The sequence below is a fragment of the Corapipo altera genome, unplaced genomic scaffold, assembly GCF_003945725.1.
Source record: "Corapipo altera isolate COAL_440 unplaced genomic scaffold, ASM394572v1 2b, whole genome shotgun sequence".
Classification (NCBI taxonomy): domain Eukaryota; kingdom Metazoa; phylum Chordata; class Aves; order Passeriformes; family Pipridae; genus Corapipo; species Corapipo altera.
Window position 1 is genome coordinate 5,388,194 of NW_020884874.1, and position 25,044 is coordinate 5,413,237.

The 25,044-nt window shown below is 35.3% G+C and overlaps 1 protein-coding gene across 4 annotated transcripts in view; it reads left to right on the forward strand.

The window, feature by feature from the left end:
- Positions 1-5,956, forward strand: part of GRIK2 (glutamate ionotropic receptor kainate type subunit 2) — a 370,969-nt gene extending 365,013 nt beyond the window's left edge. For 3 of the 4 annotated variants that reach the window (XM_027631770.1, XM_027631786.1, XM_027631791.1), the window contains one exon: positions 960-1,088. In XM_027631770.1, coding sequence (XP_027487571.1) covers positions 960-973 — 14 coding nt within the window. In that variant the 3' untranslated portion in view covers positions 974-1,088. Of the gene's footprint in view, positions 1-959 lie in introns of all 4 variants that reach the window. The other variant, XM_027631774.1, reaches the window with a different exon arrangement.
- Positions 5,957-25,044: the final 19,088 nt, after the last annotated feature.

The following is a 25,044-nucleotide window of genomic DNA, read 5'->3' on the forward strand; positions in this document are numbered from 1 at the left end:
AGAGGCTTGGCATAACATCTCAGCTTCTGAGTTATTAAGTTAGTAGATTTCTCCATTAGCTGGAAAACATTTAAACAAAAGTACATGGTAAAAGAGATTAATTCACAGATCTCAAAAGACTCCTCTTCCTTACTTCCATATTTCATCCATGCTCCAATTCTTACACTAAGGCAAGGCTCGTTGTTCAGCACATTATTAGCAGTTGAAAATTCAGTCAGACTGAGGGAATAGGGAGGTTTTATTTTACTTGTAAAATTTCTTGCACTATAGAATTGTAAAAGGGCTTTTAGGGTCTAGCTTTTGCTGAAAAGATGTTAATAAGCTGTTTTTCTAATAATATGCTTTTCATAAAGGTCAATGATTGATTTTTTTGTTTTGCTAACACATACCCCACAATGATAATCAGTAGTGGGAAAAGTGTTTATATACAGAAGATATTAAAAATAATGGAGTAGATATTAGTTTTCAGTAATGGATATGAATTTTAACAGTATTTAAACAAGAATTTAGGTAAACTTTTCATACTAAAGCTTGTCGTTTTGTTGAGGAACACTTATTTAAATCATATAGAAATGAAATTATTTTGAAACACGGCTAAGGAGATTTCACCGAATACCTTATGCACACATTACACTCAGATGTTGTACCGTAATGTTGACAGAAAATCTACTTGAAATATTTTTATGTATCGTTTGCATCCATAGTCAGTAGCTGCAAGATAAATAATTGTAGAGACAAGGTGATTTTTATACTGAGTCATCACAGCTTTATAAGTAATTTTAATTATTAAGTGATGTATATTTTAAAGACAACAATTTGCTTTGAGCTGCAGATTGAGACAGAGGAAACTTACAGACCTGACAAGGCTGTGCCAATACAGTGACTCTGCTACTAGACATTGCAGCTGGACATTTCTTACAGCTCGTTCTTTTTTCTTGTTCCTCTATTTCCCTCCATAGAGGTCCTTCTGTAGTGCCATGGTAGAGGAGCTAAGGATGTCTCTGAAGTGTCAGCGTCGATTAAAACACAAGCCACAGGCCCCTGTTATTGTGAAAACAGAAGAAGTTATCAACATGCACACGTTTAACGATAGAAGGTTGCCAGGTAAAGAAACCATGGCATAGAGCTGGGAAGCCAAATACCCCAAGCACAAACTGTCGTCTTTTTTCCAAACAACCTTGCGAGAATGTTTCCTGTGGAAATATGCAACAAGTGCAAAATAAAATGAGTTACCTCATACCGCTGTGTCTATGAACTAGAGACTCTGTGATCTCAGCAGTTGCAATGGCCAGACTCGAATCACAAGCATCATGGATCAACCAATTTATGCAGGGTTACACTGTTTGTCATGGGTTTGCACCATTCTGAATGAATGAATGTTCCATGTGAGTTTTGTGGCTGGTTTCAAATGCAGTCTAAGTGAGAAGTTACAGGTTCCTTTTGAAGTTCAACGGTTGCCAGGAGATGGAGGATAAATGTCCAAGACCATATAGACCACAGAAGGAGTCTCATAAAAGTAATATCTCAGAACTGTAGTGGAGCAAGAAACCGTACGGTCTTCTGAACTTTCCAACACAGAAGAGTTGGTAACTGCTGGTATACTGAAACTACCATCTGGACAGGCGATATGAGCTTCCTGGGTGGAAAAAATGTTAAAAGTGAAGAAACATGAATCCCATGAATAAAAGGATAAATATGAGGATGCTCACCTGCTTTTTCTGGACTGTTTGTGACACTGAACTTAGTAAATAAATAATAATTTAGAAAAAAGTAACTTAAATTTAACTGGGTTGGAACTTTGGTCTAAAAAATCAACAAAAATATTTCCACAATTTTGACCCAATTTTTAGATGAATGAAAGTTTCCTTAGTACAAAGGAATGTATCTTACAACCTTTAGATATAAGCAATTAATATTTTTTTTCTATAATTGTGAAAAGAGGGAAGGGGGTGGGAAGCAGTATATTTCATACATAGAGGGCTTGCATTTTAGCCTGAATGGGTTTTGAAACCCTTGTTCCTGCTACTAATTGAACTCAATGGAGCCTGTGCAATTCTCGCTAATGTTGGGAGTGGGACGGGTCACCTAAAAGAAATGAATGCCGAGAACTTTAAGGAGGACTGCATTTTTCAATACAGTCACAGTACTAAATGAACAAAATTCTTGAGCAGTTTTTTTTTCCAAAAAAAAAAAAATGTTCAGGTTTATTTGTGGAAATGCAAGATTTCTATGAAAATAGTTTTTGTATGGAAATTTTTCTAATACTTTTTATCAACAAAATAAGAACATGTGTTTCTGTCGGGGGTGTGATGCCAAGCATGAGTGGTAGTGTGTGCACACCACCAACGTTTGGTGAAAACTATTTTTATCATGAAAAAGGAATCTTAGAAGAGACATATTTTCAAGTTATATAATATAAAAAAATAGGTGCACTACCACCACTGCTTACCATGCTACACCCTTGGTTTCCACTAAGCTGATAACATGCTGTCATGAACAATTGTGTGTAAATGGTAAAAGACACAGACCTCTTGACCACATTGTGAGAAAAGTTAAAGTGCACTCAGTTTGCTGTTTGAACCAATGCACAAAATTTAAAAAAAAAAAAGAAAAAAAAAGATAAGAAAGAATTAAATTTATGTCAGTTTTAGTTGTTTTGGTTTTGTTGTGTGATTTGAGCAACGTATGTACAGTACTTTGTGTCAGTACTGGTACTTAGCTTCAGCTTAGTGCCCTATCCTGACAATTCTTGCCACTAAATGTGTGGCAAGAGAGTTTACTGGGATTTCTGAGACAAGCCTTTACAGTACATTGTGCTACAATTTGAAGGATCTGGCTCTTAGCTGCTTCAAAGCTAATTTATATGTCCTGACTGTGGTGAGTTCCTGGACATAACATTTTGAAATACTGCCGTACAGATGCTGAATCTTGCATCTCTTTCTACTGTAAATTTATTTGTATTTCAACAAGAAATGCATAGGATGAATTATGTAGGAATGTTATGTCAGCCGAAAAAGAATATGAAGATGGTCTTTACATGGAAAATAATTAATTTGACTAATTAAAAAAAACCACAACAAAACATTGAAATTATCATAAACTGTCAGTCACTGGTGAGTAATAAGATCGTTTGTTTACTGGCACTTAATTTAGTCTTATCATCAACTTTATAGCACAGGAACATAAGACATACAATTTAAATTGTAGAAATTATATAATGAAATTTGGGGGGAAATGGGAGGTTTGTGTCTACTACCCAGTGATCATATATCTTCATAGAGATTGAGCTGGCCATTTCCATTGTGAGCAGGGACTGAGAAAGCAAATTCTCTTATATTTGTGAGTTTCATCCCCATTTATGTGATAATAGAGAACAGGTTATCTTTGTCTGAGGTATAAACAAGATAAAAACACCTTTAGTAATTATTCTGGAAATGAGTATACTTACATAATTTATATTTAAGTTAATTCTTTAAAACACAAAGGGGAAAGAGTAACTGTCATACAACACAATGAAAACTCCTAAATATGATGGCTTGGAATGGAAAAAAAATTGGCTATTGCATTTGATTGATGATTTACAATAAAATTTGTAAAATCATGTAATAAAATGCTGTATTATATTCAAACAAACCTTTCTTTTTTCCATTGAGGATGTTGATATAAGCAAGGTTTTATTCTCAACATGATGCACCTGACCAATATTCATTAAGCTTTATGTGAGCCAAAGTAAGTGTGAATGCAGAATATGTTCCAAATATTTTATTGGGTCAAAGTCCCCCAGGGAAAAAAACTCCTATCACAAAAGTAGTGTGGCTTAATTAAGATTTTAGTGAGAATTTCAACCTTCCATTATTAAAGGAAATATGCAAAGTAACTGGAGATTTATATTAAAGATCAAGAGTAGAAGTGCATGGTTCCACAGATTCATAGTAGGATAATGTGTTTATTTTTTTAAAGTCATACATTAACTCATGCTGTTACTTTGTTATACATTAGTAATTATTTCTCTATTAAGACATTTACAGAAAATTGACTAATGAAGACCCGACCCCAAAGCAGTAGAAAATACTACTGGTAGTTTTGTCCTCCAAAAAGCTCAATAGTTCATTTTCCTTTCACTGTTATGAACAAAATCCTCAGTTCTGAAAAAAACTTCCTCATTTTGAAAGGCCTCTGAAAGGCTAGTTTAAAATTCTCAAATTCTCATGTAGTATAAATTTCTACACTGTCATTAAAATTGATGGAACTACACCAGTTCAAATCAAGTGAGTATCTGGTCCATGAAGATTCAGAGTCTGTACATAACTGCTTTATGTGGTTTCATGTAACAACTTAACTAGTCTGCTGATTTCCCAGGATGGGAAGATGGGTTCTTCTCTGTTCGACCTTGAAAGTCATTATAGAGAAGACTTTTAAAGCAGTTGTAGCTCCGTTGTATGGTCCTACCTGCTGGATGACAATTGGAGGCAAAAATTGAATAGGAAGGGTTTTTTTCCCTGTGTCTGTTTCAATGAAAATAGAGATGTATAATCTTTAAGAATTCTCAAGACACACAATTTAGATCTTCAAGTTGGCTTAGCATGGTTGTATAGCAATAGATAACTATGTGGATATTGTAGAAAAAATTACAAAATCCCTTTTATCTTATTGATAAGATAAACATCATGTGTGAAGGACTAGTAGCAAAAATTGTGAACGAAATAGTTGGATGAAATCAAGAGATCTGTGGTGCTTTATAGTGAATGAGGATTTGTCCAATTATAGACATCAGCAGGTCATTTCATAGTATTCTCATTTCACATAAACATAAGTACAGACATATCCAGGGAGTATCTGGCAGGGTTTTTCTCAATTTTTATCTCAATTTCTATCTCAAATTTAAGTTGAAGAATTCAGTATAGGCTTGAAATAACCTTTTCTTTCATTTTAATATTACTCAAGGCTCTGTGCATTAATCCTTCCTGGTTTCATGCATAGAGTGTTTCCAAAACCCAAAATAACATTGTTTAGTCCTACTTCACTAACTAGTTAATATTTCAGAATAAAAAAACCATAATTTACAAAAAAAAAATCCCCCACAAAAATCCAAAGCCTCAAATAAAAGTAGGAGAAGTGCCCTGATACTCTACAAAATCAAAATGTTTTCAGGGAAAAATAGTCATGAGCAGAGATAATGGCATAAAAAGAGGTAAATGATAATACTATAAAATAATTTTTGTATTTTTATTATTTAAGGATATTAGAAAAATACGTACTGTATACTTGAGACACAACTTAACTTAGTCTCCAAATTCATCAGAGTCTCCAAATATATCAATAAACACAAAATATGATGACTGATATACTGACTACTTTGAAAGAAGTGTCAAAACTCCTCCTTCTGAAGAATCAAAATTTTATCCAATACAGCTCCAAATATATACTGACATAATATTTAAGGCAAAACGAGGTGTACAGAAGTGATTGTATTTTCTGGAATAATTTCAAGGACATATGGGAAAAGAAAGGGTCGCTGAGGTTGGCTTGTCTGACTTATAAGATCATTGTTTTTCAACCTCAAATGTGGTAGTGTCCTATTCCCTTCCTTTCCAGTCTAGCCTCTCTGCCTTCCTACAGACATCTCTGGCACTATCAAATTTCTTTTCAAACCCCTTTTCTTCTAGCTTTCCTTTTAATATAGTTCTAATTTAAAATAAAGTTACTCAAACACCTCATCTCCCCAGTTTGTATCCATGAAGATAAATACATTAGCTTTTCATGTGACTGTAATCTAATTGTCTTTCTTTTTATTTACTACCCCTCTCTGTCCCCTGCCTGTGTTATCTTCTCCTGTTGTTCTTGTACTTGCCTAGACTGTAAGCTCTTAGGGGGCAGGGAATCTGTCTTTGATTTGTTCTATGTAGCACCATGAACTATGGAGCTATATAAATAATAAAAAATAGATCTTCTTAAATGATGTTTGAAGTGATAGTGATCTGATCGACTGACAGTCTAGTAATATATTGTTTTAGTTCATTGCCTGAAATCCTAATCACTGCAGCAATAGAATAATCAAAAAATAAAAATAATAAAACCAACCCAGAGGAGCTATTACATTGACTCATCTTACTGGAATTTTCCCTACATGGTCGGAGTATAGAAATAGAACATCATGTTCACATATCTTCTATAAAGATCTTAATATGAAATCAACTACAGGAAAAATGAAAAAAAATAGGTTAGCATAGATGTATAGGATGAGTTTTGGAAAGAGAACTTTTATTTGGTTTAAGCTTTGAAAAGTTATGATTAAGAGATTTGTTAAGTTGAAATCTATAGCAATCCTGCATTATTAACTATTTTATGGACATTATTAGAAATTTTCTATGAAATATAATTTTAATCAAAATTAAGGAAATACTTCCTCTTGTTTCTACTCAAGAACACTAGCTTGGACTGGAATGACAGAATTGTGGGAATTTAAGAAAAATTCTAACTATGTAAATGAAAGGGAATGATGCATCTGATCTCGAGGACAAACATATCGGCTTTCTCTTTTATCTTTTTCTTCTTCAAGGAATGATATTCTGTGTCATTGAACTTAGTTTTTCCAAATGTTGAAATGTACACTGGCAATTACACATAGATCTGTCTTTGAGGAATTCTCAGAGCCAAGGGAATGCCTTTCTTTCCTAATCACACAATGTATAGTTTTCCCAGCTATTTAGGAAATCTAGTCCAAGCTAAAAATAATGGAAAAATCTTAGAGTTCCCTTCTTTGCAATGACTGTAGGAGTCCTACATTAAAATTACCTGATTTGTATGAAAACTTTGAATATTGGTAAAGGTTTGAGCTATTGTTAATGTTCCTTGGGCAACACTGTCCACCACAGACCAAATTTGTAGTGATTTGGTTTGGAAGGTACAAGTTCAAACCTTATGATGGGTTTATACCAAAGGCTGTCTCTTGACAGTTCTGCACAAGAAGACAGTTGGCTGTTAAGCCCAGGGAGTGAAAAGCAGCCTAGCACAAATGTAACCATGTCATTCTCTTTCTGCTTTAACCACTCTGATTGTCTGGGCTATTTAGACTCACGTAGATCAACGGAAAATTCTGATATGTATGTCTGCTACGCCATTTTATGCATTAATGTCCATGTTAAAAATGCTAATTTGTAATAAGTAAAATTGGGTTGTGGGCTTATCATAGAAGAATTGTATCACAGAATGCTTTTGGGTTTGAATTGTTGAGTCCAATATCTTCTCTGGATGGAAGAACCTTCTGGAGACTGTCAAGTACAATGACCTTGTTCAAAGCAGGGTCAGCTAGAGAAGTTTGTGCAGGATGTTGTTCACTCAGGTTTTGAATATTTCCAAGGATGGAGACATCCCAACCTCTCTGTTTCCAGTGTACAATTATGGCTTCAGTGAAGAATATATTTTTTTCTCACATTTAAAGGTAATTTATTGCTTTTCAGTTTGTGTTCATGGCCTCTTATCCTCTCACTGGCCACCACTGAGAATCTGGTTCTGTCTTCCCCCGTCAGATTTTGCTGAGTTTTCTCTTCTCCAGGCTTAGGAGTCCCAGGTGTCTCAACCTCTCCCTCTATGACAGATGCTCAATCCTTTAATCACCTTTGTGGCTACTCACTAGGGACCATAATCTGTTAAGTACATGTCTCTCTTCTACTGGGGATCCCAGAACTGGATCCAGCATTCGAAATGCACCTCATTGGAAGGGGAAAGATCACACCTTTTAACCAGTTGGCAGTGTTCTTCCTAATGCAACCAAGGGTTCTGCTGCTTTTCTTAGCTGAAAGGACACATTGGTGGTTCGTGGTCAGTTTGTTTTCCACCAGGACCCCAGGTCCTCTTCTGCAAAGCTGCTATCTAGTTGATTGACTCCCAACCTGGGCTGGTACATGGACTTGTTCTTCCCCAAGTGCATGACTTATCATTTCCCTTAGTTCAATTTTATGCTGTTTCTGTTAGTCTCCAGCCTGAAGTCCTTCTGAATGGCAGCACAGACTTCTACTTTATCAAACACTCCTCCTTTATGTAGGGTGCATAATTGCTGAGGATACACTCTGTCCCATCATACAGAAAATTAATAAAGATATTAAAAAATATGAGACCCAGTATGGACCCTTTGGATACATCTCTAGTTACAGGCCTGTGGCTGGACTTTCTGATGCTGGTTACAACCCTTTCACCATGACAGGTGGGCCAGTTTTTAATAGACCCTTATTGTTCACTGATCTAGTTCACACTTCATCACTTTATCAGTGAGGTTGTTATGGGGGATAATGCTGAGAACCCTGCTAAAGAAAAACAAGCAACATCCACTTTTCTTCCCTCTTCCATGAAGCTAATTTTCTCATTAGAGAAGGCTATTAGGTTGGCCAAAGCTGATTTTCCTTCTATATATCCATGCTGACTATTTTAAGGCACTTACTTGACCTCAATATCTTTGGAAAAGATTTCAGGAATTTTCTCCATCATCTTCACAGGGATGGAGATGAGGCTGGTGAATCTATAGTTTTCCACGTCCTCCTTATTGCCCTTCATGAAGGGAGGAGTGACGTTTGATTTCCTCCAGTCCTCAGGCATCTTTGTAAGCCACCATGAGCTTTCAAAGGTTATCAAGAGTGACTTCACAATGACATCAGTCATCTCCTTTATCCTTGGCAGGTGCATCTCATCAAGTCTTATCAACTTATGTATGTCCAGTTTGTTTAAATGTTCCCTGACATAATCCTTGTCCACCAAAGACAAGTCTCCTTTTCTCCAGACTTTCCACTGGTCTCAGGGACCTGACTTTTCTGAGGGCCAGCCTTACCCATAAAGACCCAACAGAAGTACATTGCCTTCTCCATGTTCTGCATGCCATCAGTTCTCCACCTTCATTCTGCAATCATACCATGATTTCCTTAGTCTTCTTTTTGTTGTTGATATATCTGTAGAAACCTCTCTTGTTGCCTTTTACTATGCTTGCTGGATTCAGTCCAGGTGGGCTTTGGTATTTGTAAAACTGTGACTGCATTCCATAACTGATATACTTGAGATTCTTCTAAGCAAGCCTTGGAAAGCCAAAGGCCAAATTCTGTTCTCATGACACTCAGGATTATGATCTAACTTTTTACCTTGATCTTCTTCCCTCAAAATCCCGAGATCCGTCACCTGCAACCAATACTGATTCCTTAATCTTTGTAAGTATGAGATCCAGCAAAGTCTCCTCTTGGCTTCTCCAACATCCCTGTTTTGATGATAAATTACTAGTTATCACCAAAATGCCGTAGGAATCTTCTGGGCTGATTGTGCCTTGATGTGTTACCTCTTTAGCAGACACCAGGGTACTTCAAGTCCATGTGAGAGCTCGAAGAGTTTGTGAACATGAGGCTTCTTCCAGTTGTCTGAAGATATAACCTGCTTGAAATTTGCAACATGCAAGACAAATGATGTACTTTACATCAGACCATAAATATCCTTTCATCTTTATTTCCAATATAATTTCGTCTTCATTCTCTTGGAAATCTTTATTCAATAATAATTAAAAAAAATCACCTCTAATTAGAAAAAAAAATAAGGATTTTTTACATATTTGTTACCATTTTCTGAATATTGTTATTATTTCTGAATATTTCTGAACGTTGCTAAGAGAATCATGACTAAACATCTCTTTAGATAGACTTCAAATTTTAGTGAATTGTCTGATTAGGTGTAAAAAAAATTTCATCTCCGCAAATGTGATGGACCACATTCACTACCTTGGAGTGAATAGCAAAGTGACTGAAAACAGCTTTTGCTGTTCTGTTTTGTAACATTTCAGACTGTTCAGTTGCTTCAAAATGGAGACACATTTTCAGCATACCTTATTAACTGTCATGTTTCCATCGTTCTTCTGAAAGTTTTGAAACAAAGTTGCCTAATGAGGGGGAAAAAACCCCCCACAAACTAAAAAACCCCTTTAAAACCAACAACAAAACCACCACCCCCCAAACAAACAAAAAAACCCAAATAAAACAAAAAAAAAAAATCTATTTGTGTCAAAGGTTTATGAGATCCAGCAGCTTTTTTTAGTCCAGAATACTATCATATCACTCAATAACTTTTCAGATAGTAGGATTTTAAATCATGGACTCATCTTAATTTGGTAACTTTGGAAGCACATGTGTAGCTTTCAAATTCCCAGAAGATGAAATAGCTGCTATTATCTGAATCAGCCCTATATCAGAAGAAAGTGTTCAAGAAACATGGTTGTAGTAAAGCTAAATATGTAGCTCTATTTGGTAAACCTTATCAGGCTTTTTCATTTTAGCTTTCACCTTTAACTCAAATCTCCTAACAACGACTTGCTTTGCACTCTTGCTTCTCTTTATATATCTTAAGATCAGTACAGTGCTGTAACAGACAGATGATCTTTGGCAGAAACTTGCCTGGGGAAAAAATATATGGTCCTTAAAATCAAAATAACCTGGTTATAACCAGGCTATTGATAGTTGTCCATATCTCATCTCAAACTTTCTTTTCTGGTGATAAGTATTCAGATTGCTAGATTAATTTTCCTTACCCTTTTCTTTATTCCAGCTGTGCACGGTTTTACATTATAGGAATAAGTAGTGTAACACCATGTTCAAGAAATTATCTATGAAGTTAGGAATCATTTTAGTTTCTACAAGGCTGTGAACCAATTCTCAGACTCACATGTGAATGTATGGTAGGTGGTTTTAGCAGACTGAGTTTCATGATAATAACTTAACTTTTATTGTAATTTCAGTGCCTTTTCTCTATCTTTTAGTTTTTATCCTGGTAACTGTATTTATTTGTTTGGTTTTGGTTTTAACCTTTGTGTTCATGTAGAGTGACTGTAAAACCAGAATGGTATCAAAATTCAAACATTATATAATAGCAGTAGAACAAAAGAGATGAGTGGTTTCTCAGGTTGGTACATGTGACTCTTGGGGATGGCCTGTGCAGGGCTAAGGGTTGAACTCAATGATTCTTGTGGGTCCCTTCTAACTCAGCATATTCTGTGATTCTATCTCACCTATAAGATATTCTGGTTCAAGAAGTTTATGTGATGGTATCACATTTACTTAAGGACCCCCTTCCAGAATATCAGTTGTTCAACTCTTCTTAATGTGTTCAGACCCTCTGTAATATAAAAATTCTGTATTACTAGCATTGTTTTGACAAGACAAAGTTCAATCATGCTGCACATCATCAATACATCTGCTATATCTTATTCTAATTATGGAACAAAATTAATGTGATAAGACTTCAGAGATAGTGGGACTTTAGTTTATCTATATACATGGCCTATAGGCCTGCCAGGATTTCTTTGGAAGCTGGTAAAAACCCATAAACAGTATTATAAATCAAATAGCTATTTTTAAACAGTGACGAAAAAACACTACAAGATGACTTTATATTTTAAATGGAAGATACAATGAAGTATGGTCTTTGTAACAAGCTATCCATGGATGAATACATACTAGATGAACTACACGGAATCTTGTTCTAGAATATAATTGAATGACCCAATTTTCCACCTGTTTATTAGGATGTCAAGTTCTTAACACATTATAATTAATATTGACATCTTTGACACTAAAAATTGAACAGTGTGAGCTTTGCTTGAATGTCCTAAATTCTACGGACTTTGAATTTAACCAGGTTTACATGCCTTACTTGTTAGGAAAAGGTTATGAGAAGTAGATAATTGATCCTGAGCCCAGTGAGTTCAGCACCCCATTGGTGGCACAGATTAATTTTTAATATGGAGGCTGTCCCAGGTCAGTCATTTTTCATAGCAACTCATTATGAAGTTGAGTATGCTATAATCATGCCACTTTTCTAACACCTTGCCCATCATGAGTGGAATTAATGGGAATTTTTACAGAGTATTTGGACTGGTGAATTACAGGAATTGATATGTATTAGTCCACACTTGCCCTTAAGGCTTTCCCATATATGATATGGTGGGCTTTTTTCATGAACTCTATATATTGATGCACTAATTACTACATGAAGCTTCCTTTCTTGGCCTCCTGGTCAGATCAATGTTATATATTTTTAGGGTAACACTGATCTGACCAGATCAATGCCTCTTTTTAAGGTGACAAATGGCTTTCTGAAGACAAAAAGAATAAGCAGTCATAGCCTAGGTTATTTACTTTAAAACATGTCAGGAGATGGATCTAAAAATTATAAATATGGCATGAAAATGAAAATATTGATTGATCCATTGAAGAGTTGGCATTCTTTAATATTCAGTGTATAAAAAGGCAGATAAGATTGCCTATTCTTGAGTGAAACTATTTTTTTACTTCTCATTAGCAGTCTTGAATCCTATTTCTAAACTTGTACGAGTCTCTCTTTAAACCTGACAGATAACCAGCAAGTGACTGATAAGAGATTTCATCATTTAATGCTCTTAAATTTTCTTTTCAGTAATCTAGATGATTCATAATTGCAATTGACTCCATTTTTCTCTGCTAGTTTAATTACGAAATTCTTGCAGTGTGTCAGTTTCTTTACAGATTTTCAGATTACTAAATTATAGATAATTTTTGTTATAATTCTGAAATAATTACTCAAAATTAAGGATATTTTTAAAATTTCTCAAGGATGTATCTAGTTTTGTTTTTTTTTTTCCATACTGTGAGACTGCTAAAACAGCTTGTGGGTTAAATTTATTCATATATTTATAACTCCATCTGTTGGAGATGCAGATACTTTCTTTGTGTTCCTCAATGCATGTAAACAAAATTTTTAGTTTATCTGTCTGTAATAGTTTTATTTATGTATGTATGTCCAGCAGAGATCTTCATTACAGGGTTTGATTTCCTAAAAGGCATCAATATTTACATCCTCATCATGACCTCATAATGAGTATCGCTTTCCAATTTACAGAATGGTATAAGTGACAGGAGTGAGTTGCCTAAATTGGATGAAAGTCTGTGTCTGCTGTCTCCTGGCCATTTGAATGCAGTATAAATCCAGGTTGCTGTCAAAAAGAAAGATTATTTCCTTTCTCCATTTTCTAGTTTTTTAACTGCATTCCCTCTTTTGTGACATCATTATTTATTTATTTTTACCATATAATGGGAAGGATCTCTACTGCAGAAAACTAACTGTAGGCAACTATAACCATGTAGTCTTCCCTTACGTAAGAATTCTTTTTTCCCACATGTTGATGGAGAAATAGTTCAGCAGCCCATTTCCGTACTTGAAGGGAATTGGAAAATGATGCTTGGTTTTGTCTTCAGCAACAGGCCTGGCCTTGGTATCACACTTGGAGTACCTGTTTAATTTGGGTGCTGGCCAGCCATCCTATGTACAGCTGTTTTGGGAAGGTGGGTTCTGTAGCAGGTGTGAGCCCCAGCATCTCTGCTAGTGAGTTCTGCACACTTTCCCTGCCTGGATATCAGGTGCTCAAGCCAACCAAGTCCTAGTTTCCAGCTCTGTTCAGCATGAGGACTCAGTTCTCCCTCTGACTCATTTGCAGCTGGAGCACTGCAAATGGACTGAGAAGACTGCAGCATAGCCTGGAGAAACCCACTACACTTGGTTTTGAGACAGAATAATAAACCCACTTAAAACATCACTACTTTAAAATGCTTTGAATCAGAATTTTCCTTCTCTGAACCATCTCAAACATAGTACCATTTTCCAAAACAGTCTTCAGCCTTTAGTAATTTAATTCCCATTTTGCATAGTCGAACATGGATATCCACAAGTACCAATAATGAACATTCATGGGGAAAAGAGAGTCGATGCCAAAAAAAACGTGTTTTGTTAAATTACTTGTGTTGTTAAATTGCTTGGAGGGCCATTTTTTCAGATCTTGATTTACTTTTCATTGCTGCGACTTTCTCTCTCTTTTACCCTGGTATTTATTCTTCTTATTTTATCACTTTAAGGGAAAGCTATGAACTGTGGAAAGCTTAATTTTATCCCATATCCTTTCTTTCTTAGTATCTTCAGATTCTGATACTAAGAGTCTCTCTGGGACAGAAATGTAGCAATATTTATTTTTCTTCTGTGCAGACCAGATGCCTCTCTTAAACTGCTTTGGCTGCTATTATTCTCCTAGCTGGAAGGCCACTTTTGGATGTGAATATGGATAACCTTAGTTTTTCAGAAGCTACATCTGAGTTAATGCATAACAATACTAAAACACACAATATTACTTCATTTTCCAGATAGAAAGAAAAAACTTTGTCTCATTTTTGTAAAAAAGAAGAGAAAAATAGTGACAGCTTCTGCAGGAAGAGAAACATAAGGTGAAAATAATTTTGCAGTTGTCTTTATGAGAAAGTGGGAGTCTTACTCTGTAGTTCAGTTTCTGTGCACAGAAAAAATGAAACCACTAATAATCAGGGTAAATCTCAAGGAAACACATAATCAGCCAAACCAATTCTGTTTATATTGCAGGTGTGTCAGATCCTGACCAAAGTTGTGTTCACTCCACCCAAATCTGCCTGATAGTGTGATCAACCATACAGTTTCCCATCACAAAAATCCTGATGTCAATTCAGCTTGCACTAAAGTCTGATTTAATCCCTTATATTCTCAAGGCTCCTGTTTCATAAATCAAAACTTGTGCTAAACACAACTTGTCTGTAATCAAGATTTAGGAACATGATCATTTTTTATTCAAAGAGTTACTGAGTATTTTTGTCTCCCAAAAGGATATTAGTCCTTTCTCAGCCCTGCTATAGGTATTCTGGAGCGCAAAAAGAGTGCATTACCACCCTCTTTTCACAGAACGCTAGATGGATCACTGACTACAAACAGTGTGTAGTTAGACTTCTGCATAAACTCTGTGTTTGCAAAATAAGCCAAAGGTGTCTGTTGTGGCTAACACAGCATGGGACATCTCTACTACCGAACAGTCAGAGCCTTGGCTCAACTGTGAGCTTGTGAGAGAAGGACTTGATGGTGCATTTGGATCTTCATACTCTCTTTTATTATTCCTCCAGCTTGGAAACATGGAGGAGTTTCACCCTTGATTGGAAACCAGCCTTGAGTCCTTCCCTACCTGTCTTTCTTATTTTTCTCTTTCTTTTTTTTGTTTTGTCTTTCTTGTTTTCTTCCCCCTTTTTTTTTTCCTTTTTTCATTTCTTTTCCATCTTCTTTTTTCCTTCCCCCATCCTTTTGCTTTTTAATCTGTGTGTTTTGTTTGTTTGTTTTCATTTGTTTTTGTTTTGTTTTGTTTGTGGGTTTCGTTTGTTTTGTTGGGTTTTTTTTAACAGAAAAAGTTATTAGGACAGGAGAACTGTGTAATTCTCTGTGGTATATCATTCTGTCTATATTGATATCTGTTTGCAAGCTGCATTTTGTTATTTGGAGCTTTTCCTCTTTAGTCTGGGCTGTTTGTGCTTCCTCTACTGTGAAGAACATTACATTCATGGAACATTTATTTGGAACTGTGAAGAGAGATTTGTGTAGCTGCAGTGAAGGGAGGGAGGTAGAAAATGAAAACTAGAATCAGTGTCTAATAATCTGTCTTTGTCTTATGTTAGCTCAATTCTGTCTAAGTACTGTCTGGGGAAGGTAATAAGCGAGAAAACATGCCATTAAGGGATTTCCTGCAAGAGGGTGTATTACACGATCAAAGGCCCATTAGTGAATAAAGCTGGCTTGGTGTTATTTCATACTTACTCTCTAAAACTCTGTCTGTTTCAGTGGCAGGGTAATGAAAGCACTGAACTGCATCTGGTATTTGTAGAGGAGTCTGACTTACACCTAAGGTATAGCTTCATATTTTCATTTGGCTCAGGAAGGCAGGAACAGGTATAGTGGATCCTCATAAGAATTTCAGACTGAACATGTGATTCTCCTACTCAATGGTCCTGAGGATCTTCTTAGATGTGAACTGCGGTGATGATCTCAAACAGCAGAGGAAGTTGATGTTGGACACAGGATTACAGCGTGGGGAGTTCTGGTTTAGCTTGGATCATAGTGGACAACACTGCCCTTTGTGAGAGAATTACCACAGAAAAACATGCTGAAAACATTTAAGCTCTGACTTGAATGATGTGAAATGCATTTAACCACTTATTCTTAACATTCATTCCCCAGATGTAAAGCAGTAAAGATTAAGAAGGCTCTTTTCAACAGGTTATTCAAAATGGACAGTATTTCTCAACCTCATTTTTAACCTTCTGTTGTTTGAACTGTAGGCAATTCTCAAGACTGAAAATTTCTTTTGTTTTTGGCCTTTAACAACATCTGTGTAGTGAAACGAATATTTTGCATGTTATACTCCTGTCATTTTGTAAGTTCAAATTATCCGTGCTTGACCTTGTCATTGATATTTTTAGCTCTCTGAAATATTTCTAGCATATTCCTTTTAAAAAGAAAGAGTTGGCAGTTGTGTTCATGATGCTTGTCATGAGAAGACACTGTTTTCTTATGTGAAACTAGTATGGTTTCAAAGAGACAGGAAAAAGCTATTGAAATTACGCCACTGAAGCTGCAGAACGTTTCTTGGGAATGATGCTGCACCATAATGCAGTCAGATACTAACTGTGGCCATATTTCAGTGAAGAACATTTTAGTAGCATGAGGAAATTCAGCACCCAAATCTATAAGAACACAGGAAAAAAAAAAAGAGAAAGGACGGAAACAGAATTAAAGTAGTAATCTCTGCTAATTCACTTTATGTTCTTTTTTAACCTTCCAAAATAAACACTGTATAGCAGTGGCTATATCCCATGAACACATGGGATTATGGCTGACTGGCCATAATCTTACCCTTCTTCCAGACTGGTAAGAATTATCTCACTCTTTATACAGAGTGGTTTATCCCTGCCTTTGCAAGCCAGCTACTGTAACCAGCACACAGACGTCTTGTGTTCCTCCACTCAGTAATTCTTTTAGTTTCTTTAAAGAATTCAAGGATATAATTAGTTGTGTTCTTTACTCTCCCGAGTTATTTTTCTCTATTCATCCAAGATAGGAAAGTGACAGTCTCACCTTAATCATCTCCCTGACAAATGTATCTTAACAGAAGCTGAATAAATATGGCAGAAATGAGTTGTTTTCATATTTAAAACTGGAGTAAAACATCAATTTTGTTAGTCCTTAATGTTCTTTTATGCAAATGCAAGAGAAAAAATTACTCACCTTTGCCAATCTTTTAGTCTACTTGGAATTTGCAAGCTGAGCTTTGTAGAAAGACTGGGAAAGTCCCTGATTAAGGGACACCTCTTAGAATTGAAGAACCTGAGAAGCTGGGTTTATAAGGTCTGATATCAAGATTGCAATTACAGCACTAAATCAACCTGGAATCAGTTTAACAGGAAAAGGAGAGGGAATACAGTCTTTGTGAGTGTCTGAGATTATTACAGCTTTAAAGATATTCTTTAGACTATGAAAACCCTGTCAACACTGCAGTAAACCTAAATATTAACCAATATTAACTACGTTAGTGAAGATGTAAATTGAAAATAAAATTGGCAACAATGATATAAAGAGTTTTGGGATTAAATATTTATGTTGTTTATGGAACCCAACCCCTTGCAATGTATTTTAGAGAATATATAACAGACATGACATTTTTCCTTACTGCATCCTCCCCTCCATTTTCCTTGCCTATCATTGTCATCAGAACCTTAGACAAGGAAGATGTTGCAGAACTTGCTTAATTTTGTGTCTATTGCAGTATTCCAGTGTATGTTCCATTGTATGTAAAAGTATCATTGAAAGAATAATTAAACAGTCAGAGCAAGACACAAGTTTGCTAAAAGGTTTTATTTACTTTTGTGTGCAGCGTATAAATGCACATGCGTTTAGACCACAGAAATTTGAAGGACCTATTTTTCTAATTATTCCACTTACATTCAATTATGCCTTTTCTGGACTTCACCAAAACAATTACCATCACCCAGAGAGCAGCCTTTTAGGTAGCTACACAAAAGAGCATATTATTATCATTTGCTGTTAACAGAGGCAAACCGAGAAAACTGCTACAAAAATAGCAGCAACCTGCTCTTGTGACTTTGTGTGTGAAAGTACTGCTTAAAGGCTACCTTCTGTGAAGGTTATGTGCTGATAAAGTTCCAGATCATCAGGAAAGTAAGGGAAAAAATTACTCAGCTAGTGGTTACACTTGGATATTCTGAAAAATCAGACAGACATACATGCAAAATAAATGGAGAGTGCCACAAGGCAGGCTGAAGTCTTGTGAGGTTTTGTCTCCTTGATACCATGAACCAGTCAGTGACTTTACATGACATACACAGCCCACTGAACCTATGAAACTAAAACTTCAGCCTCATTAATTATGGTTCTAAAGCTGCATTGTGTTAAACAAGAGAGAACATGACACACAATGTGATATCCCCTTTGTTCCAGGTTCCTTTCACTTTGAAATAAAGGAAAGGCAGTCTGAATGGCATATAACACACGTGTAGTAGTTTAGACTGTTCTAAGATGTATCCTCTCTGAGGATGAATAATATGTACTGGTGTTTACAGACTGCTGACCATAGCTATACCATAACATACACAACTTTTTTTTTTTTTGCTTGTACTTCTGTAGCTTCTCTGTACAGACCTGAAGTACTAACCTACTGACCACTCTGACTCTCCACGTGCTTTTTCATAATATAAATGCAATAAGGTAACTAAAATATGTTGATATTTGAGCATCTGATGTACTGCAAGAAACAGTGAAAACTGATACCTGTAGCAAAGAGTTAATTAGAACATTTGGTTCTTTGGAACTGCACATTTTTGCTCTCAGGATCAAGCATTGGGTCCAATGACCCAGTTGGGAATGTTGCGTTTTGCTTCAGTCGCTGTAACTCTCAATGACGCGGCAGAGGAAGATAAACATAATGGATATATTTTAAGTCTTCCTTTAACAGGAAAAAGACACAGAATATCTCTGTCTATTGGTTAGGTAGCTGTAGAAAGAGTGTAGAAAGACAATTTCACCTATACATCAAAATTCAGCTGCTTTCAGTAAAGGCATACTGAACAACAGAAATATTCTTATGGCTTGGAGTGAGGGTTTTTTTGTGGTTTTGTTTATTTGGTTGGTTTTTTGTTTGTTAATTAATAAAAGGCTTTATTTTGAAGCATGAAACAGAGTGAAAGGTGGTCTCTTAATGGCTTTCTTCACAGTAACTTTACCTGTGGCTAATAATGCTGTCCTATACTAAAAATCACTGTCAGGTGGTATAGACTCACCTACTTTGTTTCACTTGAGGGTCACACATCCTGTCCCCCTACAGAGTGTAACCCTCCCAGAGCCACTACGTTTCTGAGATATGAGCCAGCCAGAGAAGGGTTCTCTTTCTGCAATAATTCCAGCTCTGCTTTCTGGCACAAGAATAACTAAGGTAATCCTGTTATGCAAATATATTTCCTGGGGCTATAGGAGCTCTATTAGCTTTCTGGTGATGCAGGTGGGAGAATACCTATCTTTGAACAGTCTATGATCTCAGTTCTCATCTGTATCTGCTCTCTGGTTAGAGGAAAAACAGAAGCGAGGTCTAGCAGGAGATGAAGGAAGAGGAAGTCCATTCACAAAGATCCCCTTTTACCTACAGTCAGAGTTACATTTTATACAAGGTTTACAGAACTCTTGTAGATGAAGAGAAAATAAATTACCTTTTCTATTTCATGTATCTGGAACCATAATTTGAGATGTTCTGAAAAATCCTTGAAGCACAAGTGAAAGTCTAAATCTTAATATTGAAATTTAATCTCTGACAGAGAACTTTAGGAAATTCTATGCATTTTCCACATTCCAAGCACTGTAACATGTTAAGCTGTGTTAGTGCTGGAACAAAGAACTGGTCATGTTTATAAACCTAATATATAATCTTGACACAATTGAAATTACCTGTGACTTATGCAAGAGTTTTCCTCTGTACATGTAACAGGATTGAAGGTCTACAAACATCAGAAACATTGACTACCTTCTTTCTAATTGTATGTTAAATAGAATACGAGTAATTTTCCATGAGAAAAGAGAGGATCAATCAATCAATCAATCAAGCAAGCAAGCAAGCAAACAAAAAGACTAATGACAAGGTATAATAGGGCTACTGCTCCACAGTATAGGGAGAAAAGGTAACCATGAAGACTGTAATGCAATCACTTTTAGTTTATATCTAGAACTGAAGTGAGACCTAAGGACACAGAATTTCAGCAGAAAAAAATTTGGAAGTATGCAGGAAATGATGGGTGGAATTGAATGATTTTTGAGTAATGGAGAGAAAATTGAAGTGTTTAGAGATAAATTGCTTAGGCACAGAGATTATGCATGCCACCTAGTAATAAGTAGAGTCAGAGGTGGGTATTATTCTCTGGGGGTTTTTGTTTGTTTGTTTGTTTGTTTGAGGGGGTGAGTTGATGGTTTTGTTTTGTTTTAAGCCAATATAGATGAACAGGGAAATGAAAAAAATGACCAGTAGTAAGAAAAATGCATGCAGTATGGTAAAGAAAATAAAAGAAACTCTTCAAACACTGGGAAATTGCTTCAGAAAAGAATAGCAGATAGGGCAGATATTGAATCGAAACTGAGAGTTTTATATATTTGAATTGCCTTAGTATAGCACTCACATGGTTTTACCTGAATATGAATGCTCTAGTGAATAATTGCTACTATGTTGCAAAAAATATTGCAATAGCCTGTGTTACCATTCCGGGGATTTCTAGGCATTGAAATCAGAATGATTTCATTTAGTTGCTAAAGAGCTGATTTCAGTACTTTCAAGGCTGTTGGTAAACAGTCCTGGTAAACAGCACTATTTTACACTCCCAAGAGATAATACAACTTCTGAATTTCTCAGCGTACAGACACAAGACTATATAATCTTTCTTTTCCTTGTTCTTCCTCTTTCATTTGAATGAAAAATCTTTATTTTTAATTTTTTTTTTCCCTTTAGAGCTTCAACTGAGTGAAAAAAAGATGAGACAGAAGAGGTTGAAGGGTACTGCCTTCAAGTTGCACTGTTTTTGCTATCTAAACTGTCCCACATTCAGGGATTAAGTGTGTCTTTGTCTTATATCTTTAAATCCGAAATTTAGAAACAGAATTCAGTAAGTAAAAGAGTGTGTTAAATTCAGAGGTTTCATACAGGACAATTGTATTAAATGCCTATAATCATAATCTGTTTTATATGTATCCCTTTAGCTATGATGGGGTCATATTCTCTGATTCTTTCTATGGGACCAAAGAATTTTCTTCTCCTTAGTTCATTTAGATAATTTCCATTTCCATTTTCCCCCCTATTCTTTTTTATATTGATATATGGATGGTTTTGGCTTGTTCATTGGAACATGAATTAATTTACTTGTAAAGAACTTTATCCTGATTCAACAATGAAACTTAGTTGATGAATCATTATCTCACAAAATCAGTGATGCTACTGATGCTGTATATTTCCTTAGGAAGGATTTCTTTTCAGCTAAAATCACATTACAGCACTAATGATAGCCACTCCTGAACTAGTCACCTGATCCTCTTATGAAATAAATTTTCCATAGAAGTACTAGGGCTTTAAAGGGAGGCTAAATTTATTAGTTCACACAAAGCTCTCTACACACTGCCAATGACAACAGCTGATCACCAGGTGCCTCTCATAGTGATCCTTCACTTTTCTTGATGATGCATGCTAAGAGCACATGAACCATGCTGTTGAACAAAGAGCAAGACATAAAAAGCAAAGAAAGAAAAAAAACCTATTCTCAAGTAAATGTAATAGACATGGTAAATGACAGGGTAGGAAAATGCAGAAAGCAGTATGATACAGGAATATACTTAACACTTAAAAAAACCCCAAAACCAAATATAATTTGATTAAAAAGTTAATTTCTCACTTTTGTATGCAAAAGTTAAAAAAAATGTTCCCGATTGCTGAAGAACTGTACTGAGACGATGAATTGTATTATTTTGGAGCTAATATACATCTCTTTTCTGAGGCATTTACGTAAAGGACAGTTTTAGATTTTAAGGAGTTTCATGTTATTCCCTAGTGAAAAAATGTGATATCATCAGGTACAGTAACTGCTCAAGAACATTGGAAATTCTAGTACTGGGTAAGAGTTTAGCACATTTCAAAATCTGCCATGAGGAGTGTCTCATAGCTTTTCTAGCAAATTGGTAACCAATATTTTTTTAAGAGTCCTGATTGTTGCTTATATGACTGACATGTCCAGAACTAAGTATTACTTCACTACTCAAAATATAAAAAAAACCCAACTGTTCAAACAATATTTTGCACAGTGTAATGAATTTTATTTTAGGCATCTAATTAACACTTAAAGTCCTCACAGAATTTTGTTCCTTTTTACTTTATTAGAGTGTATTGTAGGCTTTATAGATAGAGGTTTTGTTTTCAAATATTTCAAAACAGTTGAGTAAGATTAAATCCTTTGGCTCGATTCACACCAGTAAATTAAAAAGGTGATTTCTGGACAAACTAGAACGTAAAGCTCCCTGGTTCCTTGTAGTGTTTCAGGTGGGCTTTTAACACTCTCCTCCACAGCCCAAATCCTGGTCTTGGTTCAGGACTGAGGACAAGGTGGTTTTGGCACAAGGTGGTTTGGATGGGCTATCTTTCTTTAATGGGAAAGAGAAAGAGCTTTCTGGGATCGATGGCCTTAGCACCATGACCTGTCTCATCACGTTTAATTTACCAGTATACAAAGAGACTTGGGGACTAACTGGATTAATTAAAGTGATGTGCAGCTTTGCATTATACAATATTATTCACTGTGGAGTGAGCATGCAAGTTAATGTTGTAATACAGCCATCTGAACCTTGAAACACCAATAGGTTTAGAATAAAATCAGGAAAACTGTCAATATTCTTAATACATTCATTGCATCCTGTTCTATTAGTTGTGGTCTTAACATGGATATTCTTACACAGAAAGAAAAAGCACAGACCAGATAGTCAGCTCACTTCCATGCTTTTCCCTTTATCTAAGAAGCAAAGCACATACCCCTTCGCACTGAGGATTTGAGTTGTCCTAGACAAGTATAGCCATGAGGTATAGGTAACTTTGGGTTGGAGTTCTCTCAGACTATTGAGATTTTTCAGTTTAAGCTACCATAACAGCAATAACTATTGAATACCCTGCTTACTGACTCCCACTTTTGAATGCTGTCTGATGAGGCAAGAGAAATGACAGAAGTAAAAGAGATAAAGTGAAAATTTCTGCCATAATTAAGTGATACTTTCAATGGATAAAGTGATGAAGAAAAGATGACGTGAGTTTTTACAAATATTTTTGAAATTACCTGTCAAATATCTAGACCTATAAACAGAAAAATATTAATTCCAAGTTTTCTAGCACTGCTGTTGTTGAAGATATTGGGTAGAGAGAATATGAATATAGATTGTGTTGTAAATTTACAAAGGGTGAATGTAAAGCTGAATAACGACTGCTGGATTTGTCTAAGTGACTATGCACTGTTGTTAATGCAACTCTTACTAGTTGAAGCTTCACTAAAAGTCAGAGGAACATAGGATGCTAGGCAAATCTTTCTAATGGATACAGGGTGACAAAATTTATTACAGAGAAAGTCAGACATCAGAAGGAATGTAGCCAGGCTCAAGTTGTTATTTGAAATGTCTGCTGTTTTGTAGTTATGTTGGAGATATATTTTATTATGGCATGTTCTAACACACAATGCTTTCAAGAGATGATGTGGCATCCTTCTATTATTCTTTACTCTAGGTATATGATATAATAAAGTCCTAAAGGTTAAAGGCAAAACTGCAATTATTCATATTTTGAATAAAGTCAACCAATGTCTTTATTCTTCTATAACGATTTTTTCAAGGAAGACATGTAGCTTGAAAAGAAAGGAGACTTTAGTTGTTTAGCATTTACATTGGTATTACAATTGTAATTATTTTTATTTGTATAATGTAAGCATTAACTTAGACAATTAAATTTCAAAACAGTAACATTAGCATTAGAATTATATAATGTCAGTATTAAAGTTAGTATTGAAGTAACTGTTGATATTGTTATTAATATCATTTTACTTTAAAAGATTCCTTTCTAAGAATTCTTACAGTACTTTTATATCCTATATTACTTCCCTAGATTTTATACTGAAACTCATCCTGCACTAAGCATCCTTACAATGGATGTATTTCAGTGTAGTCTCAATGATATTTATTTGCAATTCTTGTAAAATTTGCTTTTCTTGTGCACAGTCCACATGTAAAATTTACAGTTCCTGCATAAGATTATTGTATATTTTCCATAGGTGTAAATGTCTTCATAATCATGAAAGAAATTTATGTACAAGATGTAGTCATGGGGTTTTCTTATAGACTTTGATCATGGAAGAGAAGAAAAAATTTTAAGCAAGTATTTATTAAATGTCTATGAATGTAATGTTTTTTGGTTACCTATGGCCGGATATATATGCAATAAAGTTTTTGGAGTACAAATAATTAATACTGTAAAAGTATTGCAATAATGTGACATCCTAAGGTTATTAAAAAGTTAAGAAAGTTATCTTCTGTTAGACCAAACTTTCTTAGATATTGAAGAAATGTTTTTATTTTTGAAAAGTGGTCTATTTTCTTCATCTATATTCCCACTTACTTGGTGTAGAAATGAAGATATGCACAAGAACTGTATAGTATTTTCCAGGTAGCTGGCATGTAACATAAACATTTTGCTTTGACACTTCTGTGAAAATGTCACAACTTTTTGGTGATTTGTGTTTACTGGACATGAAAGTGCCATTTATCAAACAGTACAACTTTTTCTCTTTGCAACCAGAAAGTTATTGTCTTTACCTTCTTCTACCTTTAGAAGATTCCTGAATGTTGTTTCTGTTTGTTTTTAGATAGGCATAGCCTGGGAAAACAAGCAAACAAAAACCCAACCAACCAACCAAGAAAACTCCCAAAACACCCCTGTTTCTTGAGTCAGAAAAACACAAACAAAACCAAACAAATAATATCTAAAAAAACCAAAACAAAACCAACAACAACAACTACAAAACATAAAAAAAAAAAAAAAGGAAACATGGGAACCATCCTCTAAAAATACAAATTCAAACCTTT